Raw genomic sequence first — 17,968 nt, forward strand, 5'->3', positions numbered from 1 at the left:
GATTTTATAAATTTGACTTTCTTATGAATCATTAATGCACTGGATTGTGTTCCTGAGTTCCTGGCTACTGGGAGGTACAGTTAGCTGGGGGACTGTGAGGTCCCAGACTTCCCCTATAGCACCTGGAGGTGCTATTTCTTAGTGACTTGCTTTTATTTCTTCTTTACAGTGTGTGTGTGATTTTTTTTACAATTAGGGTTTTAAACATTCAGCTCTCCTTCATATATTTGTTTGTCTTCATTAAGATTATGCACATGAATACAAAAAGTAGTACCACATCATCAGAGCTCTTGCGAGATTGAGTTACAAAGTATAAGTATATAACACATCACAATGAGTGACTCAAATGAAAGCATAAATAACACATCCACAGTCACTCCACCAGGAAGGTGTCAAAGAGACATTTTTTTTTCTCCCAGTCCTAGACTGCAAAGAGCTATGAAAGATGCATTTTTCCATTGCAAGAAATATTGCCGTAGGTTGTAGATATTGATTCTACTTGTCAGCTTGGTATTGCACAGAAGTCACTTATTGAATTTCTCTTTTTTTTCCTTAGACAATTATGTCAGAAGTAAACTAAAGCACCTGAACTATGTCCGGCTCAGTACAGGGTAATACAGACAAAAAGGTATTAAATAATTATTGATTCCATTCATGACAGTCGTCATATCAGAATCAGATATAGTTTTGTGGTCTGATAGAAATTTCTTAATTCAAACTCATCATAATCAGTACATTAAGTTCCATGGGGGCGGAGCCGACTGCCAAAGGGAACAGACGCACAGTGGAGGAGCTCCGGGCCACAGCTTTTAGGGGATTTTTTGCTTGAACTCTGGAAATATTTGTGAGTTATTTCTTAAATCCCTAAACGAAGACATATAATATAGTTTCTGGTAACCCGAGAGCTCCCTTTACATCTATTATCAGGAAGGAAACCTGAGTTGACCATAAGGCACAAGTAACGGGCACAAGGGCGCCATATTTGCATAAGGATCGCTTGCAGGAAAATCCTACCTACTAATAATGCTGGCAGAGGCACTAGAGGAAGAACTATAAGATCTGCTGAAAAGGCACATATCTGTGCTTCAGGCGTTAATGGTGCAGAGTTTTAAGAAGCTGGCTGTACGACCTCCTACCCAAGATGGCGCCGAGCTGCCGCCAGACTTCACTGGCCCTATTGACTCTTGGGAAGCGAGAGCTGACACCCAGGCCCTAGAAGAATATGATAAGACCGCAGGCACTGTACATTCATGGGAGACCTACTCACTCCAGACACATCGGGGGCCTAGTCTAGATTACTGTCCATTGCCCACACTGCTAGACAAAATAGAACTTCTACGATTCAAGCCCAAGCACGGAATTGAGAGGATGGTTCAGCCAGAAGGCATTATTACGGCAGCTATTAAAAATATCGACAGCACGGGGGGGCGGAGCTAAGCCGTGCTGGGACATGGTTGTGATTCACTAGAGCTCCGTAGCTGTTGTAGCTCAAAACAGTACTAATGGGCGAGTGAAGTTGCCAATTATTCCTACAAAGATCCCTCTTCTTCCTAGAAAGGACTTACCTATGATCCAGGAACAAGGAACAGCTTAAAGGGGACTCTATATATCTTTTCCCTATAGCTCCGTGCATTAACAGGAGCACGGTTGCCATCTTGGATTCTCCTGGCTGATTCTATCATTCTATCAGTCCACCTGAGCTCCTTCCTTCTGACTAGCGGCGAACCTGGGACAGATGCCACATCAACAGAGGTAGGAGACTCCTCTGACACAGCGCAATATCTCTACTTGACAGGAGAGGCGCAATATATCAGCGGCTCGGTCCCGCAGCAACTCCCAACACTGAGATACTCCCACGTGTCATCCGGAGCCATAACAATATAAGCCCTGAAAAAAAAAGAGAGGAACATACCTCTGAAGGCTACGGGTGCTTCTCACACCTAAAAATCAGACACTGAGTGTAGACGGCCCACAAGCAGGAATTCAGCCCCTGTAAATCCTGAAGGCCACTAGTAGGCGAGCTGAGTATAACGGCATTGGCACACGTCATAAGGAGGGAAATACCCCTACAGATTAGGAGGTCAAAACGAGCACAATAAGAAGCTATAGGCATATTTTTTTTAAAAAAGCCTTTGAATAAAGGTTAGAGGAAAACCTAAAATTAAACTTTAGGTATACCTTAATTGAAAGCTAGAGGCATACCCTAAAATAAAATCACAGGCAGCAGTGCTATTAGGAGGCATTGACCCAATAACAATAAGAGAGCAAGGACTGCATAAAGGGCTTATCTAGTCTTATTTTCACATAGCAAACTCAGTGCTGCAAACGTCATTTAAATTAATATCACATATACTGACATTTACTACCGCCAGAGGGTAAATTAAACCCTTATTGAAAAGACTCTTTGTTATGACAATACACTACAAAACACATAAAGTCTATCAGACTAGGTAGGCATCATACAACTAAATAGCCAACACAACTATACCTTAAGATAAAGCAGTGGGCACACCTGAGGCTTAAAGAACACACACACAGAGGACACTGAAAGTGTCCCAGAGAAAGGGTCCCAAACCCAACAAACACAGTAAGCCACCGACATCCACCCCATCAGTCTTTTTTCATTCACCAGATGTAACTGCAACAGAGATGCCACAGTCTCTGGAGATACATATACAGGCGGAGCAAATGGAACCACCATCCTCACAGCACAACCCTCTGATTGCTTTACAGTCACAAATTGCAGATCTCCCATCTAAGTCGGACCTTGAATCCCTAAAATCCTTTATTAAGGAAGAGATGCGAGACCTAAAAAAAGACCTCAATGACATGGGATCAAGAATTGAGTACTTAAAAGAAGGCCAAGATGCTTTAAACAACTTGGTAAGCTCAAACTCGAACCAACTGTCGATCAAGGATTCCATGGTACATGCCTTGCAAGAAAAAATTGAGGATCTCGACAATCGAGGGAGAAGAAATAATCTCAGGATCAGAGGCATTCCTGAAGAAGGGACGCAAGATCAGTTAAAATCTTATATCAAAGATTTATTTTACTCCTTATCTCTGTTAGCACTACCCCTACAAGATGACGACATCGAACGGATCCACAGAGCACTCAGACCTCTTCCTAAGCCCCCTGTTCCACCAAGGGATGTGATCATGAAATTCTTAAGATTTACAACTAAAGATGAGCTCTGGCAAGCCGCGAGATCAAGGCAAACCATTACCTTCAGAGACCAAAATCTGCAAATATATCAAGACCTCAGCCTGCAAACAATCTAGCGGTGAAAGGAGATCAGATTCATCATCAAAGCATTACAAGAAAAAAACATTAGATATAGATGGGGATTCCCATTCAGTCTAATAATTACGCACAATGGCTCCCAATTCACCTACAAAAATTTCCAAGACCTGGACAGTTTGACGAAAAAACTGAACATCAGCATCGTTCCCCCAACAAACAATGTTCTGGAACCCTCAACTTCGGGACAAGAAATGGGGCAAGACCTACCCAAGGAGCAACGCTCAAAGGATGAAGACACAATTTAAAAGACTGAAAACAGACCCTCCTCAACCAGATCGTTCTTTACTTCATCATCAGAGCTACTTGTTTTTGGCCCAGACCACGGGAATGGATTTGAAAACTCTAAGAAGGGGACACTGTGTTGCTGTCCTTACTTAGTTCCATCATTGAGTTTCCCATGGACTATGGTAATGGGTAAGATATAGAATAACATTTGTGCAGGATATAAGTTTGTTCTTTACCAAATCTTTTGAAAAAACAGTCATGTTGTATCCTATATGTATCCTCTAGAATATTTCATCCTAGGTGGCCTCTTAAGAGAGGCTACTTGAAACGTATGTACCTAAAAATAGGGCCGGCCCTCATTTACTTTCTCCCTGTGGGAACTCCACCGACCCAGGGATCTATGATAACTAAGTCCTTTTGCTATAGCAATTTCACTTCAGCCCCACATATATTTGAATTCTAGATAACTAGAGCATAATACGACACCACTATAAACCAAAATATACACCCTATGTTAGAATTTTTTAAGTTACTGTTTAACTCATGTTTTTGCTATTATGATTAAAGTTTGCAAAATGTCTTATGCTCCTTTCTTAATGATATTCTCATTTGTTTTTTACTCCATGTGCCAATGTAACTTGTTACTTGATTATGCATCCACACCTCTGTACAACTATGCTGACAAATACACGTAAACTTAAAATCATATTGCATATTGTCAGGGCGTTTAACATTCCACAGAAACAGTCTATAGCATTTAGAGATTATAAAAGACTTAAAGGCCATATTGTAATGCTTCAAGAAACTCACTTTAAAAAAGGGCATGAACCTCACCCTTCCTTCTGGAAGTTTGGCCCAGAGTACTTTGCCTCTAACACCACCAAGCACAATAGAGTAGGTATAATATTCAATAAATCTATTCCCTTTAAGGTTAATTCAGTTAATAGGGATAAAGAAGGGAGATATTTGATTATTTCAGGGACCCTTCACAACAAAAAGATCACTCTCGCTAACATTTATGCGCCTCGCTTAGAATCCCCCCGATTTTTCCAACCTATTTGTAACAAACTATTAGAATCTACTAAAGGCAGCCTAATATTGGGTGGGGACTTTAATGTCGCATTGGACTCTCTCATTGATTGTTCAGCAGGGAAATCATCAGTCCCAGGCAAAACACTAAACTTAATAAAATCTAACTTATCTGCTCTAGCAATACACGACGCTTGGCGTATATTTCATCCAAATGCTAAAGACTATACCTTTTACTCCCACCCCCATCAAAGTTATTCCAGAATAGATTACCTGATGACAGATGTCACCAGCCTATCCCATGTAACTCATACAGAGATTTACCCCATAACTTGGTCAAATCACGCCATGATTGGCTGTACCTTTGGCTTCCACATACACGCAGCACTAACGAAAACCTGGAGATTAGATGAATCTCTCCTCTCTTAAAAGACCCCCTTATACATGCCCAATTAACTAAATCCATTGAAGAGTACTTCAAGCTTAATAATACCCCTGGTATGTGCCCTCAGCACATATGGAATGCTTATAAATGTGTTATCAAAGGAGAACTGATAGCATTGAAAGCAGCCAAAATAAAACAACAGCACAACTACTTAACATCTTTACTAACTGACTTAAATAAAATACAAGAAATACACAAGACATTCCCTAAAGACTGCTCAACACTTGAAAGTGTAGAACATAAAAGGATTCAGCTTAATTGTCACCTGGGCGTAGAAGTCAAATGTAATGCATTATTCCTAAAAAAAAAACTTTTATGAAGGTGCCACTAAACAAGGTAAAACCCTATCCAGACAACTTAGGAAAAAAAAACTAAAACGTTACATTCTAAACATCAAGGACGAAACAGGGAAAGATTGGTACACGTCAAAAGACATAGCAAATAAGTTCAAGCAATATTATGAATCACTTTATAACCTAGACCAGATTACCCCTGTACCGAACGGAATCAGCCATACAAAACTACCTACCACAATTACACTTACCTAAGATAGACGAGGAACACAAAGACAAATTAGACGCCCCTTTCTCAATAGAGGAACTCCAGGTAGCGATCAAATCACTAAAACTAGGGAAATCCCCGGGCCCTGGCGGTTTCATCAATGATTATTACACCACTTTTAAAGACCTCCTAGCCCCTCACCTCTTAGCTTATTTTCAAAGTATAGACGAGGAGAAAAAATTCCACCCTGTGGATATCCAGGCTACTATAATGCTGATACCAAAGCCGAATAAATCAGATAGGCTAATTCCTAATTACCGACCGATTTCATTATTGAACTCGGACATAACATTTTTTGCAAAGATTATAGCAAATAGCTTGAATCTAGTTCTCCCCAAAATGATCCATTTAGACCAGGTGGGTTTGGTCCCCAATCGTGAGGCTAAGGATAACACGGTACGCAACTTCCACTTGATGTGGCACGCTAAATCTAAGTGTGTCCCATCAATATGGCTATCAACAGATGCAGAGAAGGCCTTTGACCGTGTAGGCTGGCCTTTTCTGGATGCAACCTTATGGGCCTTTGGGATGGGAAATAAGACTCTACACAGAATTTTTGCACTATATAACCACCCCAGCGCTAGAATATACCTCAATGGCACGTTATCGCAACCATTCCAGATAACTAATGGTACCAGACAGGGCTGCCCCCTTTCACCCCTACTTTTTATCTGTCTAATAGAAACCTTAGCAACTAAAATCAGAATTAATAGGAATATACAAGGAATCTGATTAAGAGAAGAAAAATATAAAATGTCCCTGTTCGCGGATGACATCCTTTTTTTCCCTCACAACCCCGACTACAACACTTCCTCACCTAATGGGAGAACTGGATTTATTCCGTGAATTAACCAACTTTAAAATTACTAAAACTAAGATGGAGATGTTGGGAGTGTCAATTGACCAGCAAATGGAAATCCAAATCTCCAAACTCTATGCCTATTTAGGTGGGGTGGAGAATCCTTAAAATATTTGGGGATTCAACTCACAGACACTCAGGACGCTCTGTTTAGATCGAATTATACAAGATGAGGAAAAAGGAAGGCTGAGTCCAAGTATCAGTAAAGAGGTTTATTGTAGAGTAGGCTTTCTGGATACAAGGTAAGCTCCAATCTTACGCGTTTCGCGCATGAGCACATGCGCTTCATCAGAGATCGAATTATATACCAATTAGAAATTCCTTAATGAGAGATCTTTCTTCATGGACCAGGAAAAATCTTTCCTGGCTTGGCAGGATTAATACCATCAAAATGAATGCCTTCCCTCGCCTATTATATATACTGCAAACCCTTCCCATTTCCCTACCTGCCACTTATATACCCCAGCTGCAACTATTGTTTAGTTCATTCATTTGGAACAGGCGCCCCCCGAAGATAAATAAACTCACTATGTCCCGCCATACCTCCCTAGGGGGCTTGGGGTCCCAGATATTGAATCCTACCGACAATCTATATTTCTCCAAAGAATTTTAGATTGGAGAATACATAGAGATGACATAAGATGGACCAGACAGGAAGAGAGTTTGGAATCGGAATTTGACCTCCCTACCATCTGCTGGCACCCAAAGTTTTCAAATGTATATAGAAATGTTTCTAACCCAATCAACCAAGAAACCCTAAGAATATGGGGTCACGCTACTAGGATAAACCCATACCTTACCTCATGCCCAGACCCATTAACATCAATTCTTCACAATAGTGAATTCTCCATATCAGCATTACACAGACACACAAGCCCCAACATTGTTGATCGAGAAACTAATATCAATCAACTCACGACGACCAATGAGCAGATTTGCACTCAGGAACAGCTCGTTGACAGAGGCTACCTCTGGGCCAGTAGCTGGTTCTCTTACAGAAGAGTACACCACTACGTGACTTCCCACAAACAAACCAACAACATGACTCGTTTGTTAACCAACTTTGAAAAATTGCTCAATTCTACACCCCCCATCAAACATATTCTATCTCTCATACATAAACTTCTTACTCAGCCACCACCGGGCAATCTCCCACGCTCTATTGAAACGTGGGAGAGAGTTGGGAGTGACTATCACACACCAGACAGCGACCAGCATCTTCCATAACACAAAATCAGTATCAACATCGGCTTCTATCTTAGAGATAAACTACAAAATAATAACCTGTTGGTATTTGACTCCTAAGAGGCTGCACAAACTATTTCCCAAAACTACTAATTGCTGCTGGCGCTGTGGCCACATAGGTAGCAGCATGGGCCACATGTGGTGGTGGTGCTCCCAAATAAATATGCTGTGGAGAGACATAGTTAAAGAAATAGAATACATCTTTCAAACTATCCTACCATTAGACCCCCTGATATGGCTACTAAATACACCTATTAAACTCCCCCAGAGTCACTTTAGAATTCTATAAAAAATGATGATAAATGGAGTAAAGGTCCTTATTGCACAAAACTGAAGGTCTTCGGTAATCCCCTCCATTCAGCTATGGTGTAACAAAGTTTCATGCTTGATAGAGCTGGAGGAATACGGGTTTTATAAATCAGGTAATAGAGATACATTTATTGAACTACAAGGTACCTGGGAGAAATACCTGAAGAATCATACGACTTTAATCTCCACCTGACCAATGTTCAGATTGTATTTGTATTAGACTTTACTTGTATCTGGGTATGCTAACTGCATAATTTCAAAGGTTTTCTCTTTTTTTTTGTTTTTGTTTATTCTCACCTACTTTATCGTGGAGAGCATTGAGACATTACAGTTACTGTTTAATCTGCTTATGCAAAACCGTTAAAACTAGAATCCGAGTTATGTACTCCTTCAGCCATGTATATACAAATGACTACTGTTAGCCATGTGTTGATTGACTTATTGTGCAAACACTTGAATGTATGTACTTAGATATTCTTAAGTACTCATGTGTCTTTGTTTCTCTTGGATTCTCAATAAAAAGATTTTGAAGAAAACTATCGACAGCACTGACCCTGCACTCGCCGTAATGTACAAGAGGAAAATGGAAAATTCCACTAGTATCAAAGCGATGACCGCAACAGCTATTGTGCAATGGGAGGAAGACACACTGAGAATTATACCTACATTGTCCGCTCCTCTACTTCTTGAGACAGCCATATTGCTGGACGTTTTCTTGTTTTGGGACTTTTTTACAATAGAGATCTGGGGTAGGCTAATTACTGACTGTAATCGCTTCTCATCTCGTTTGCAGGCAGTTGGAACTCCTTCTCCTTGGCTAATGCTTTAAAGTTGAGGAGATATAACTATGCATAGATTCTATATTTGATACCACTTTATCCAAAGTTATAACTTGCATAACGTCAATGTACTATTTTATTTACTTTTAGATATAGAAACATTCCCTTGGGAGATATTGTGCTTAGTTTTACTTGACCTGAATTTACAGGATAGTTACAAGTAAGTGTGATTGGTAAAGGAAGCCAAGAATCTTCTTGTGCAAAAATTAGCCAGAACTGAATAGCTTTGTAAGTTATATATCGGCAAACCCTTCTATGACACTATTGCTTCCGCTAATTCTAGCCTGTTACATAAAACAGTAAAGTAATGTTAAACATGTATTTCTACGATGCCTGATGGCTCATATCTTGTCTTTGGATACTATGATATTCTCCTATGCTCAAATAACTATTGCAATTGATCGTTTCCCTTCCCTCCATAAAGCATCTATAAAGCTGCTGTTTTACGGTAATTATTGTTGTATACCATGTATAGTTACATCTATTGTACACTTAGTTTGATCCTATATATACTTAATTAGAACCACTAAGCCTTTTTGGTCAACTACAATTTGATATGACAACTATAGGGTAACTTTAGTTAAAGGGGAACACTTTGTCGTCTGTGGGGGGTATAGGACCTATAACCCTGTGACTGAATGATGAAGAACGAGATTGTCTCAGGCATATGCTATCATATGTGTAACCTGTATAGTTTCATTATCATTTAGGTGACTTTACATATGTGAGTTAACTGAATTAACTTTATTTTAACTGCACTCATTTCAGACTATCTACTAATTGATATTTTTATTTGTTGTTGTAACATTTGGGACATATTGTGGGAAGGATGGGGAAGGGATTTATAGCATATTTAGTGTAAAAAAGTGGCTCATCTACCCCAATATAGGGCAATACAGGACACAGCTCCTAAATAGAGGCTCTTACATTTACCTAATATCATTGATTTTCCTCCTCCTCATATGTGATAAACAACCTAAAATCAGCAACATTGAAGTACTTTATACAAGTCACAGTTACAGAGTTGTGTTTTTAACTATTTTTCTGGCACGCTAGATACAATTTCTATTTATGCTGCCTTTTCTAACTATAACTAGTAAAAGTTAAATTTTAAGTGGAAAAATATAAACTTTATGTGTAGAAAGAGCATACTTTTCCCTATTCTCTTAATAGGGTTTTTTTTGTTTTCATTCCTACATATATGTAACTCCAACATGTACCTAATCCAGAGGACCACATAATACATCATCCTCTCTCCGAATCTATTAAAGATAGACCCACATAGATTCGGACACTACTAAGTTGACCTGCAGTCTGAACAGCAATGTTGATAGGTCTATAAAATGATAGCTACATTATTTCCCATATGTTAACAAGTAATCCCCCCCCCACACCAAATTACAGCTGACTGAGTGCATTATATGGTCAACACTTGATGAATAGATCTTATTTCTCCTCACAATGTTATATAAATTCTTTACCAACCCAGCCTTAAAATGTTATCTTTCTCACTGCAGGCTCGGTTCCCACCCCCTTCTCCCTCCTACTTATACCATTGAGCTTACTTCATAAGCAAAGGAAAATATATCCTATAGAAACCTTTCACTTACCTAATTTATCCCTCAATCATCTCTTTTTTTCTTCCAGAGATCCTAAAAGATTTACAATTATACATAGACTCTGCAGTATGACAAACACATTGTTTAGATTGATCTAGAATAGACAGCATGACAAATGATCTATTATGCTACTACTACTGATTTTGTAATAAGTGTTCATATTTGTCTGATCACCTGAATTTAGCTAGACTGTAATAAAATTTTGATGATTATAATACACATTCCTACAGAAGAACAAACTTATGTAACCATATATCACTTGATAACATTATGCACTGTGTTGCAAACACAAAATGAGATGTCATGTTACTTGCTTAACCTTTTACTTGGATATTTTTTGTGAATTTTGTTGTTGTTTTAAGTTACCTGTACACGTGACTGTATGACAAGCTCGTGACGTATCTTGTATTATGCACTTGTTCGTAGCATCTCAATAAAAAATTATTTAAAAAAGAAAAAAAAAAAGTTCCATTCCAGCACTTTTGTCTCTTGACTGAGAGAACAAGCAGATAATTAACATTAAGATGCAAAACCATTCCTATCCAATACTTTTACAGAGGATTTTGATAGCCGGGTAAACCCCATTTTTTTTATAAAAACATTCAACCTCATAAAAAATCCTCTACTTCAGTATCCGACATCTGAAGCCCTTTTATGAGTGCATTCAAGCACATTTTCAATACAGTAACGATTGAATATAAGTAAATCCAGATGCAAATTCTTTCAACATTTATTGTCTTAAATGGGTCCACACAGAAAAAGAAGTTTCAAGCCTAAATATGGTCCTTAATTATGTGTGTTAGGTATGATTAAGGGCTATGTGTAGGCTTGAAATGTTGTTGATTTCTTTGTTTATGCTTGCACCTTTTTTGCCTTCAAACAAAGGTCAATTCTGTCTACTTTGTATTTTTGATTTAAACTTTTACAATCAAATTTGACTTTGAAAAAATAACACACTTTTAAAGGGACACTGAACCCAAATTTTTTCTTTTGTAATTCAGAAAGAGCATGCAATTTTAAGCAACTTTCTAATTTACTCCTATTTTCAAATTTTCTTCGTTCTCTTGCTATCATTATTTGAAAAAGAAGGCATCTAAGCTTTTTTTTGGTTTCAGTAATCTGGACAGCACTTTTTTATTGGTGGATGAATTTATCCACCAATCAACAAGGACAACTCAGGCTGTTTACCAAAAATTGGCCGGCATCTAAACTTACATTCTTGAATTTCAAATAAAGATACCAAGAGAATGAAGAAAATTTGATAATAGGAGTAAATTAGAAAGTTGCTTAAAATTTCATGCTCAATCTGAATCACGAAAGAAAATTTTTGGTTACAGTGTCCCTTTAAGTAATGATAGTGGGCATCTTCAAAATCAGGGTGGAAATAATAGAAAAAAAAAAATATTAGAATACTTTTCCGGTTGGTTGGTAAAATGCTCCTAACCAGTCCAAATATGAGTTTGACTCATTATGAATTGAATACATTAAGAAGATTGCACCTGCTATGTAAAACAAGGGAGCTGTCATCCAAGATATAAATTGGATTAAAGGGACATTATACTTATACCTACACATTATATACCTTAAGATTGTAATATAAAATGCTTCATTGTATGCAGTAAAACACTTTATAATATGCTTTTTTTATTTTGGCCCATTTTCTTATATTTAAACTCAGCTACATACTTCACAATATATATATCCCTAATTGGATTTACCAGAGGGGTTAGATAAGATGTAGTAAAAGAATGCAATTATTACTGAAAATTTTCAATGACAAGTTCTGTTTACTCCAAATTGGCTCCTCCAAATAAGGTAAGTGGCAGAGGGAGTTTGTATATTGAAAAATAGCTGCAGCAAACAGGATGTTAATCTTTTATACTGGGCCTATATGTTAATTTATTGCAACACTACACACAAGTGTTTTAATTACAAGGTCTTTATGTACCTTTACGCAAAATGCTGTTTGTTGCCTTGGGGAATAAAGAAATATTAGAATACTTTTCCGGCTGGTTGGTAAAATATTCCTAACCAGTCCAAATACAGGTTTGGACTGGTTAATTGTGTGTTCATTCCCTTGTAACATAACTAGATATTGTAAATTTAAAGGGTAAACATAAATAACATGGATTCTGCCCATTCCAATGCAAGGTAAGAAAAAAAAAAGATCTGATCCTTTCTATAGAGCAAAGCAAAAATAACTTTATGGTGTAGTATCTATTCCCCCAGCACACTCTGGATTGTAAATTAAATGAAGCCTGTTCCCCGGAGATCTACAAACTCAAGAAAACTTATGAAACATGCTATGGGAAAGCATTTTCCACAAAAAAACAAAAACAAATGCCAAAACAAGGGGTCACAATCTTAAGATAGAGGGTAGCAGATTCAGGAGAAATGTGAGGAAGATTAATGGAACAAACTACCAATTGAGGTGGTAAACACTAAAAAAGCTAGTCGGCTATAGCGAATCATGTCTGCTCGACATATGATAAATCTACCCCCAAGACTGTAAAGGAATTAAAAAATTGCCTGGGATATGCATAAGACAATCCTAAGAAAAAAGTAATATCTAATATGGGTTCACTTGATGGTCCTTTTTGGTTCTTATCCACCATCAAATTTTATGTTTCTATGTTAATCTTAGGTAAAGCTCACTGCTTGACAACTACGAGAGATTTAATATGTCTCTCATAACGCAAGTGAAGAAGGCAACTGGGATGTGTAATGTGTTGCTTCCAGACAGCGATCAATTGACTGAGTAACATGATATAAAAAACCTTACAACATTTTAGAGTTAGTAAATTGTATGGAGACCTGAGCTGACTCTACTGCAAAAAAACTATTCCAGTTCAGATAAGATAACAAATTTGTCCACCATAGTTTCCTCTAATGATATAGCGGCTATGCCTAGATATCTATGGCCATAACTTACACATTCTGGATCCATGAAAAAAGAGAAGGCAGAGACAGCTGCTCAGGACAACAAACACCACAGCTGATAATATCCTCACCATACATTACATGGAGAGATAAACCATCAGATTATCCCGGCCATTCATCACAACATCTGCACAGCTGACAGCTTAGCAATGCAGCACGATTAGTTGTGTGAGCAGCTCTGTCCTAGAGAGAAAGATCAATCCCAAAACTTGGCAACAAATCAGCAGGATATTCCTGGATATAGCACATCAACATTAATTGAGTCAGAATGCTGTTAATAGTATTTAAGGATACAGAGACAGATACATGTAAGTGTTAATATTGCTGGCATTATATAAGTGACTAATATGTATAATTATACAGGGCATTTTAATGACATCTGTCTATGCTCCAGAGGAATAATATTAGCTCTCTGTAAAAAGAAAAAACATCAATTTGTTATATACTGCACTTGAATAATAGACATATATAGTGCTAAAATATACTGTTTAGGATTTAATGTTTGATAAACTGGACAAATATATTACACAATGCAAGCAAGTTATAAGTTAATTATGTAAAGCTATACACTGCAATATATGAAAATATACACCATCATTCTAAATATTGTAAAAAAAAAATATATTGAGAGTTTAATAAACTGTAAGTTAACTGCCTCCCCCTTACCATATTTCCAATGCCACCTGGCTCAGTGTCGTTTGGAAAGCAGGGGGTTAAGAGGTGGTGAGAGGATATAAAGGGGAATATTTATGATTGTGATAGCGGACATGATCTGATATAGCGGATCATGTCCTCTGCACATCGATAAATGCCGACAGCATATACGCTCTCGGCATTTATCATTGCACCAGCAGTTCTTGTGAACTGCTGGTGCAATACCACCCCCTGCAGGTTTGCGGCCAATAGGCCGCTAGCAGGGGGTGTCAATCAACCCGATCGTATTCGATCGGGTTGATTTCTGTCGATTTCTGTCCGCCGCCTCAGAGCAGGTGGACAGGTTATGGAGCAGTGTTCTTTAGAAGACTCGCCGGAAACACGGGGCATCAAGCTCCGTATGAAGCTTGATAATAGAAAAAGACAGACACCAAAGACCTATTTATTGGTTATTGGACTGTTATTATTTACTGCCGGACAGTCACTAAAAGGCTCATCTCAAATCTCCAATCCCTATGTTATGCAGCTGAGCATTACTTAACATTTTGAGAAATTTGTCTCACTTGAGAACATTTGGACATCTTAGTATATTTAGGCTAGTGCTTTACGTGCATGAAAATCTGTACGGCAAGGGACCTGAGAGTGTGCAATACATTGTAAGAGATGTGACATGGTGTACAATATGCAAAATAAATAATAAAATACTAATTTAGTTTCAATTAAAACAGACATAGTCAACTATATACCACAATAAATCACATAGTGTATGCACTGCAATAGAGCACACCACGGAAGGAAGGTACTCCAGGAAAAAGTGATATAGTCACACACTGCAAAAGGATAGTGACCCAATAAGCTTTACAGAGCATCATAGAGTCATGGTTTACTAAACATAAATATATATATATATATATTAAGAAATCATACAATGTATGTGCTACAATACAACATTGACTATGCACTATACAATGGATCTTAAAAGCAATGTACAGCAAAGTGTATTTACTGCAAACAGACAGCGAAACAATGTTTAATGCTTTAGATCAGGGATGAAAAATGTGGAAATTATTAGGAATTATATAATTATTTGTATTTTTCATAGCCACAAAAAGTATATGCATCCCTTAAAGGGATACTGAACTCAATTTTTTTTTTCATGATTCAGATAGAGCATGCAATTTAAAGAAACTTTCTTATTTACTCCTATTATCAATTTTCCTTCATTCTCTTGGTATTTTTATTTGAAAAAGCAGGAATTTAAAGCTTACGGGCCGGCCCATTTTTGGTTTAGCATCCTGGATAGCGCTTGCTGATTGGTGGGTACATTTAGCCACCAATCCACAAGCTGTACCCAGGTTCTGAACCAAAGATCGTCCGGCTCGTAAGCTTACATTCCTCCTTTTTCAAATAAAGATACCAAGAGAAAGAAGAAAAATTGATAACAGAAGAAATAAGAAAGTTGCTTAAAACTGCATGTTGTATCTCAATCATGAAATAAAAAAATTGGGTTCAGTATCCCTTTAAGGCATCTAAAATATTTATATGTGGCCCTCATGTGTTAGGAAGTTGGCCATCAGTGCTATGGTTAATGCAGTTACATACTACTTAGGAGAAGAAACACAATGTTCCATACTACAAAAGAGAAATAACATGATGTTTATCATAAAGCTTGAAAAGTGATGCCAGTTTGTTCTATACAGCTAGACAAGGGAGAGATAGCATCAAAATGTGATACTGCCTAGAGTATAAAGAAACTGCTGCCAAACCAGTGGTCACCTTAGTCCAGTGTTTTGTCCCAGAAGATAGGTGCCAAATGATTGTGTTTGTGGGTGTGTATAAACAGAAGAGGTATACAGCTGGGTACTCACACACTGAAGTGGTATATGAAGCACCTCCAGCCACTGGGTCTCTCCAGGAAGTTGTAAATATCCCCCTGCATGCTGGTGCGGGTCAAGTAGTGGCGATAGAAGCACTTGGGTGAGGAGTCAGTGCGCACGTCCCTTGTACCCCCAGCTTGACTGCTCACCTGTAGAGTAGGGTCCTGGGAGGAGCGGGGGGTTCCAGAGCCATTGTTGAGGGGGGGGGCAGCACTGAGGGCCACAGAAGAGTAATGCATGGGGTCCGAGGCAGGGGGGGCTGAGTAGAAGCTGTAGAGGGGGACCCCCCTGCACTCCCCCTTGCTGCACGACATGCCGCAGACTGCCACTGATCAATATTTCACATCCTGGGAGACGGTGTTAGATTGCAAGCTACTGTGGGACCTGATCCCTCTTATCAAAGTGCTGCTCAGAGTCACCACAGACGGGATCACAGCTGTGTCACCCACTGTCACCTGCTGTCACCCACTGTCACTCATAGCTCTGTAACAAGGAGAACAGTACAAGGTCACTGAACATATGAGTTTACAAAAACAAACAAGCACACACAATCATATAAATGCAGAGATAACGTGATACAGAAATAGCTATGCAACTAAGTGTCTATAAACAAAAAAATAAAATCATACATTAATCTACAGAAAAACACATATATATATATACATACATAAACCCAAATAATTTATTGCTTGATATAAACAAGATATTCAATGTATTATTCCAACTGTCTACCACCTGTAAAAGATAATAAAGATACAACCACAACATATCTAATTACATGGGCATGAAACAAACAAACACTATCAACACGTATAAAATTCATTCAAAGTTTTAAACCACTCATAATAAGTCAATAATAACTTACTTGTAAATCATAATAAAACATAAGCCTTATCTGTAAAGCATTATACCATGGTATTTGTCTCAATAACACAGAATAGCATCACATCGCACCAACACTTCACAGGAATGGATCCAACACCACCAGAGGCGTGTAATATAATTTTTACTCTATCCTATATATGTTATTACACAAATACATATAACAGGAAATCTTCAATAGTACTATGTTTTCACGACGTAACACAATATTCTAATATTCATTAGATTAATGAACACAGAAAATGATCACCTGCAACTAGTCATCTTCTATTGTTGTATGTCCCACCCTTTACCTTTACTGATCTCACCTTTTTCAGGGGACGCTGGCATAATATCACTCTGTGTACAACTTCTGTCAGAGATCTATGCATCACAATACCATTACTGCTTTCTAGCTGAAACATTACAGAGTCCTCCTCCACGAATCCCTCCAATATCTGCATGCAGTGACAGAGATCTGTGTGTCCCCGCTCAAAGCTTTTACTCTGCCATCATCCTGTACCTCCCACTGGCACAGACCCTGTCCCTCCCTCCCCATTCATCCTGCAGGTACTTCCAAAGGCATCCTGCCTCCTCAGACACAATAACACCTAACTGTAACACTGCAGAAGTTGGGGTATTATCCAAAGCTAATACTTATAGTATACCACTGTCTCTAGTCATGTTTTATCTCATATAGGAGAATATAACAATATTTCAAAGTTCCGGGCAGAGAAACACAATCTGAAAAAAAAAACTTCCTCCATTCATACCATTATTTCTCCAATATACGTTTACATAGGCACACACCATTGCTCCATGGTGGGTTTACCACTGAAAGTCATGTCTAACATATTATGTGAATGATGTAAATGTTGACTGAATACTAAAAAAAATGTAGGACACATATAAATGTGATTTATCCATATTTGATCTATTTAGTTAGCTATCTGATAGCTGAAAGTTGTATACTGTCAGAAAAATCAGGCAGAAAGGCAAGAGAGGAAAGAACTTTAACATAAGCACAGGAATTCTGTGTGCTGCGATACAAAGGAGTATCATAAAAAAAGACACAGAAAGGTGACAGCCTTGATAAAAAAAAAAGAAATCTGGATAGAATTAAATAAACTCTTTGCGCTCGTCGGATTGTGCTCGTATTATAAGTTGAAAGAAAAACCGACGCACACAAACAGGTTACTTC

The 17,968-nt window shown here is 38.2% G+C and overlaps 1 protein-coding gene across 1 annotated transcript in view; it reads right to left on the reverse strand.

The window, feature by feature from the left end:
* Positions 1-17,228, reverse strand: part of LOC128664108 (potassium voltage-gated channel subfamily KQT member 1-like) — a 327,070-nt gene extending 309,842 nt beyond the window's left edge. Inside the window, exons 1-2 of the mRNA XM_053718799.1 lie at positions 17,097-17,228; positions 15,898-16,389 (exon numbers count right to left, since the gene is read on the reverse strand). Coding sequence (XP_053574774.1) covers positions 15,898-16,220 — 323 coding nt within the window. The 5' untranslated portion in view covers positions 16,221-16,389; positions 17,097-17,228. The remainder of the gene's footprint in view (positions 1-15,897; positions 16,390-17,096) is intronic.
* Positions 17,229-17,968: the final 740 nt, after the last annotated feature.

Source organism: Bombina bombina, chromosome 6 (genome assembly GCF_027579735.1).
Source record: "Bombina bombina isolate aBomBom1 chromosome 6, aBomBom1.pri, whole genome shotgun sequence".
Taxonomy (NCBI): Eukaryota; Metazoa; Chordata; class Amphibia; order Anura; family Bombinatoridae; genus Bombina; species Bombina bombina.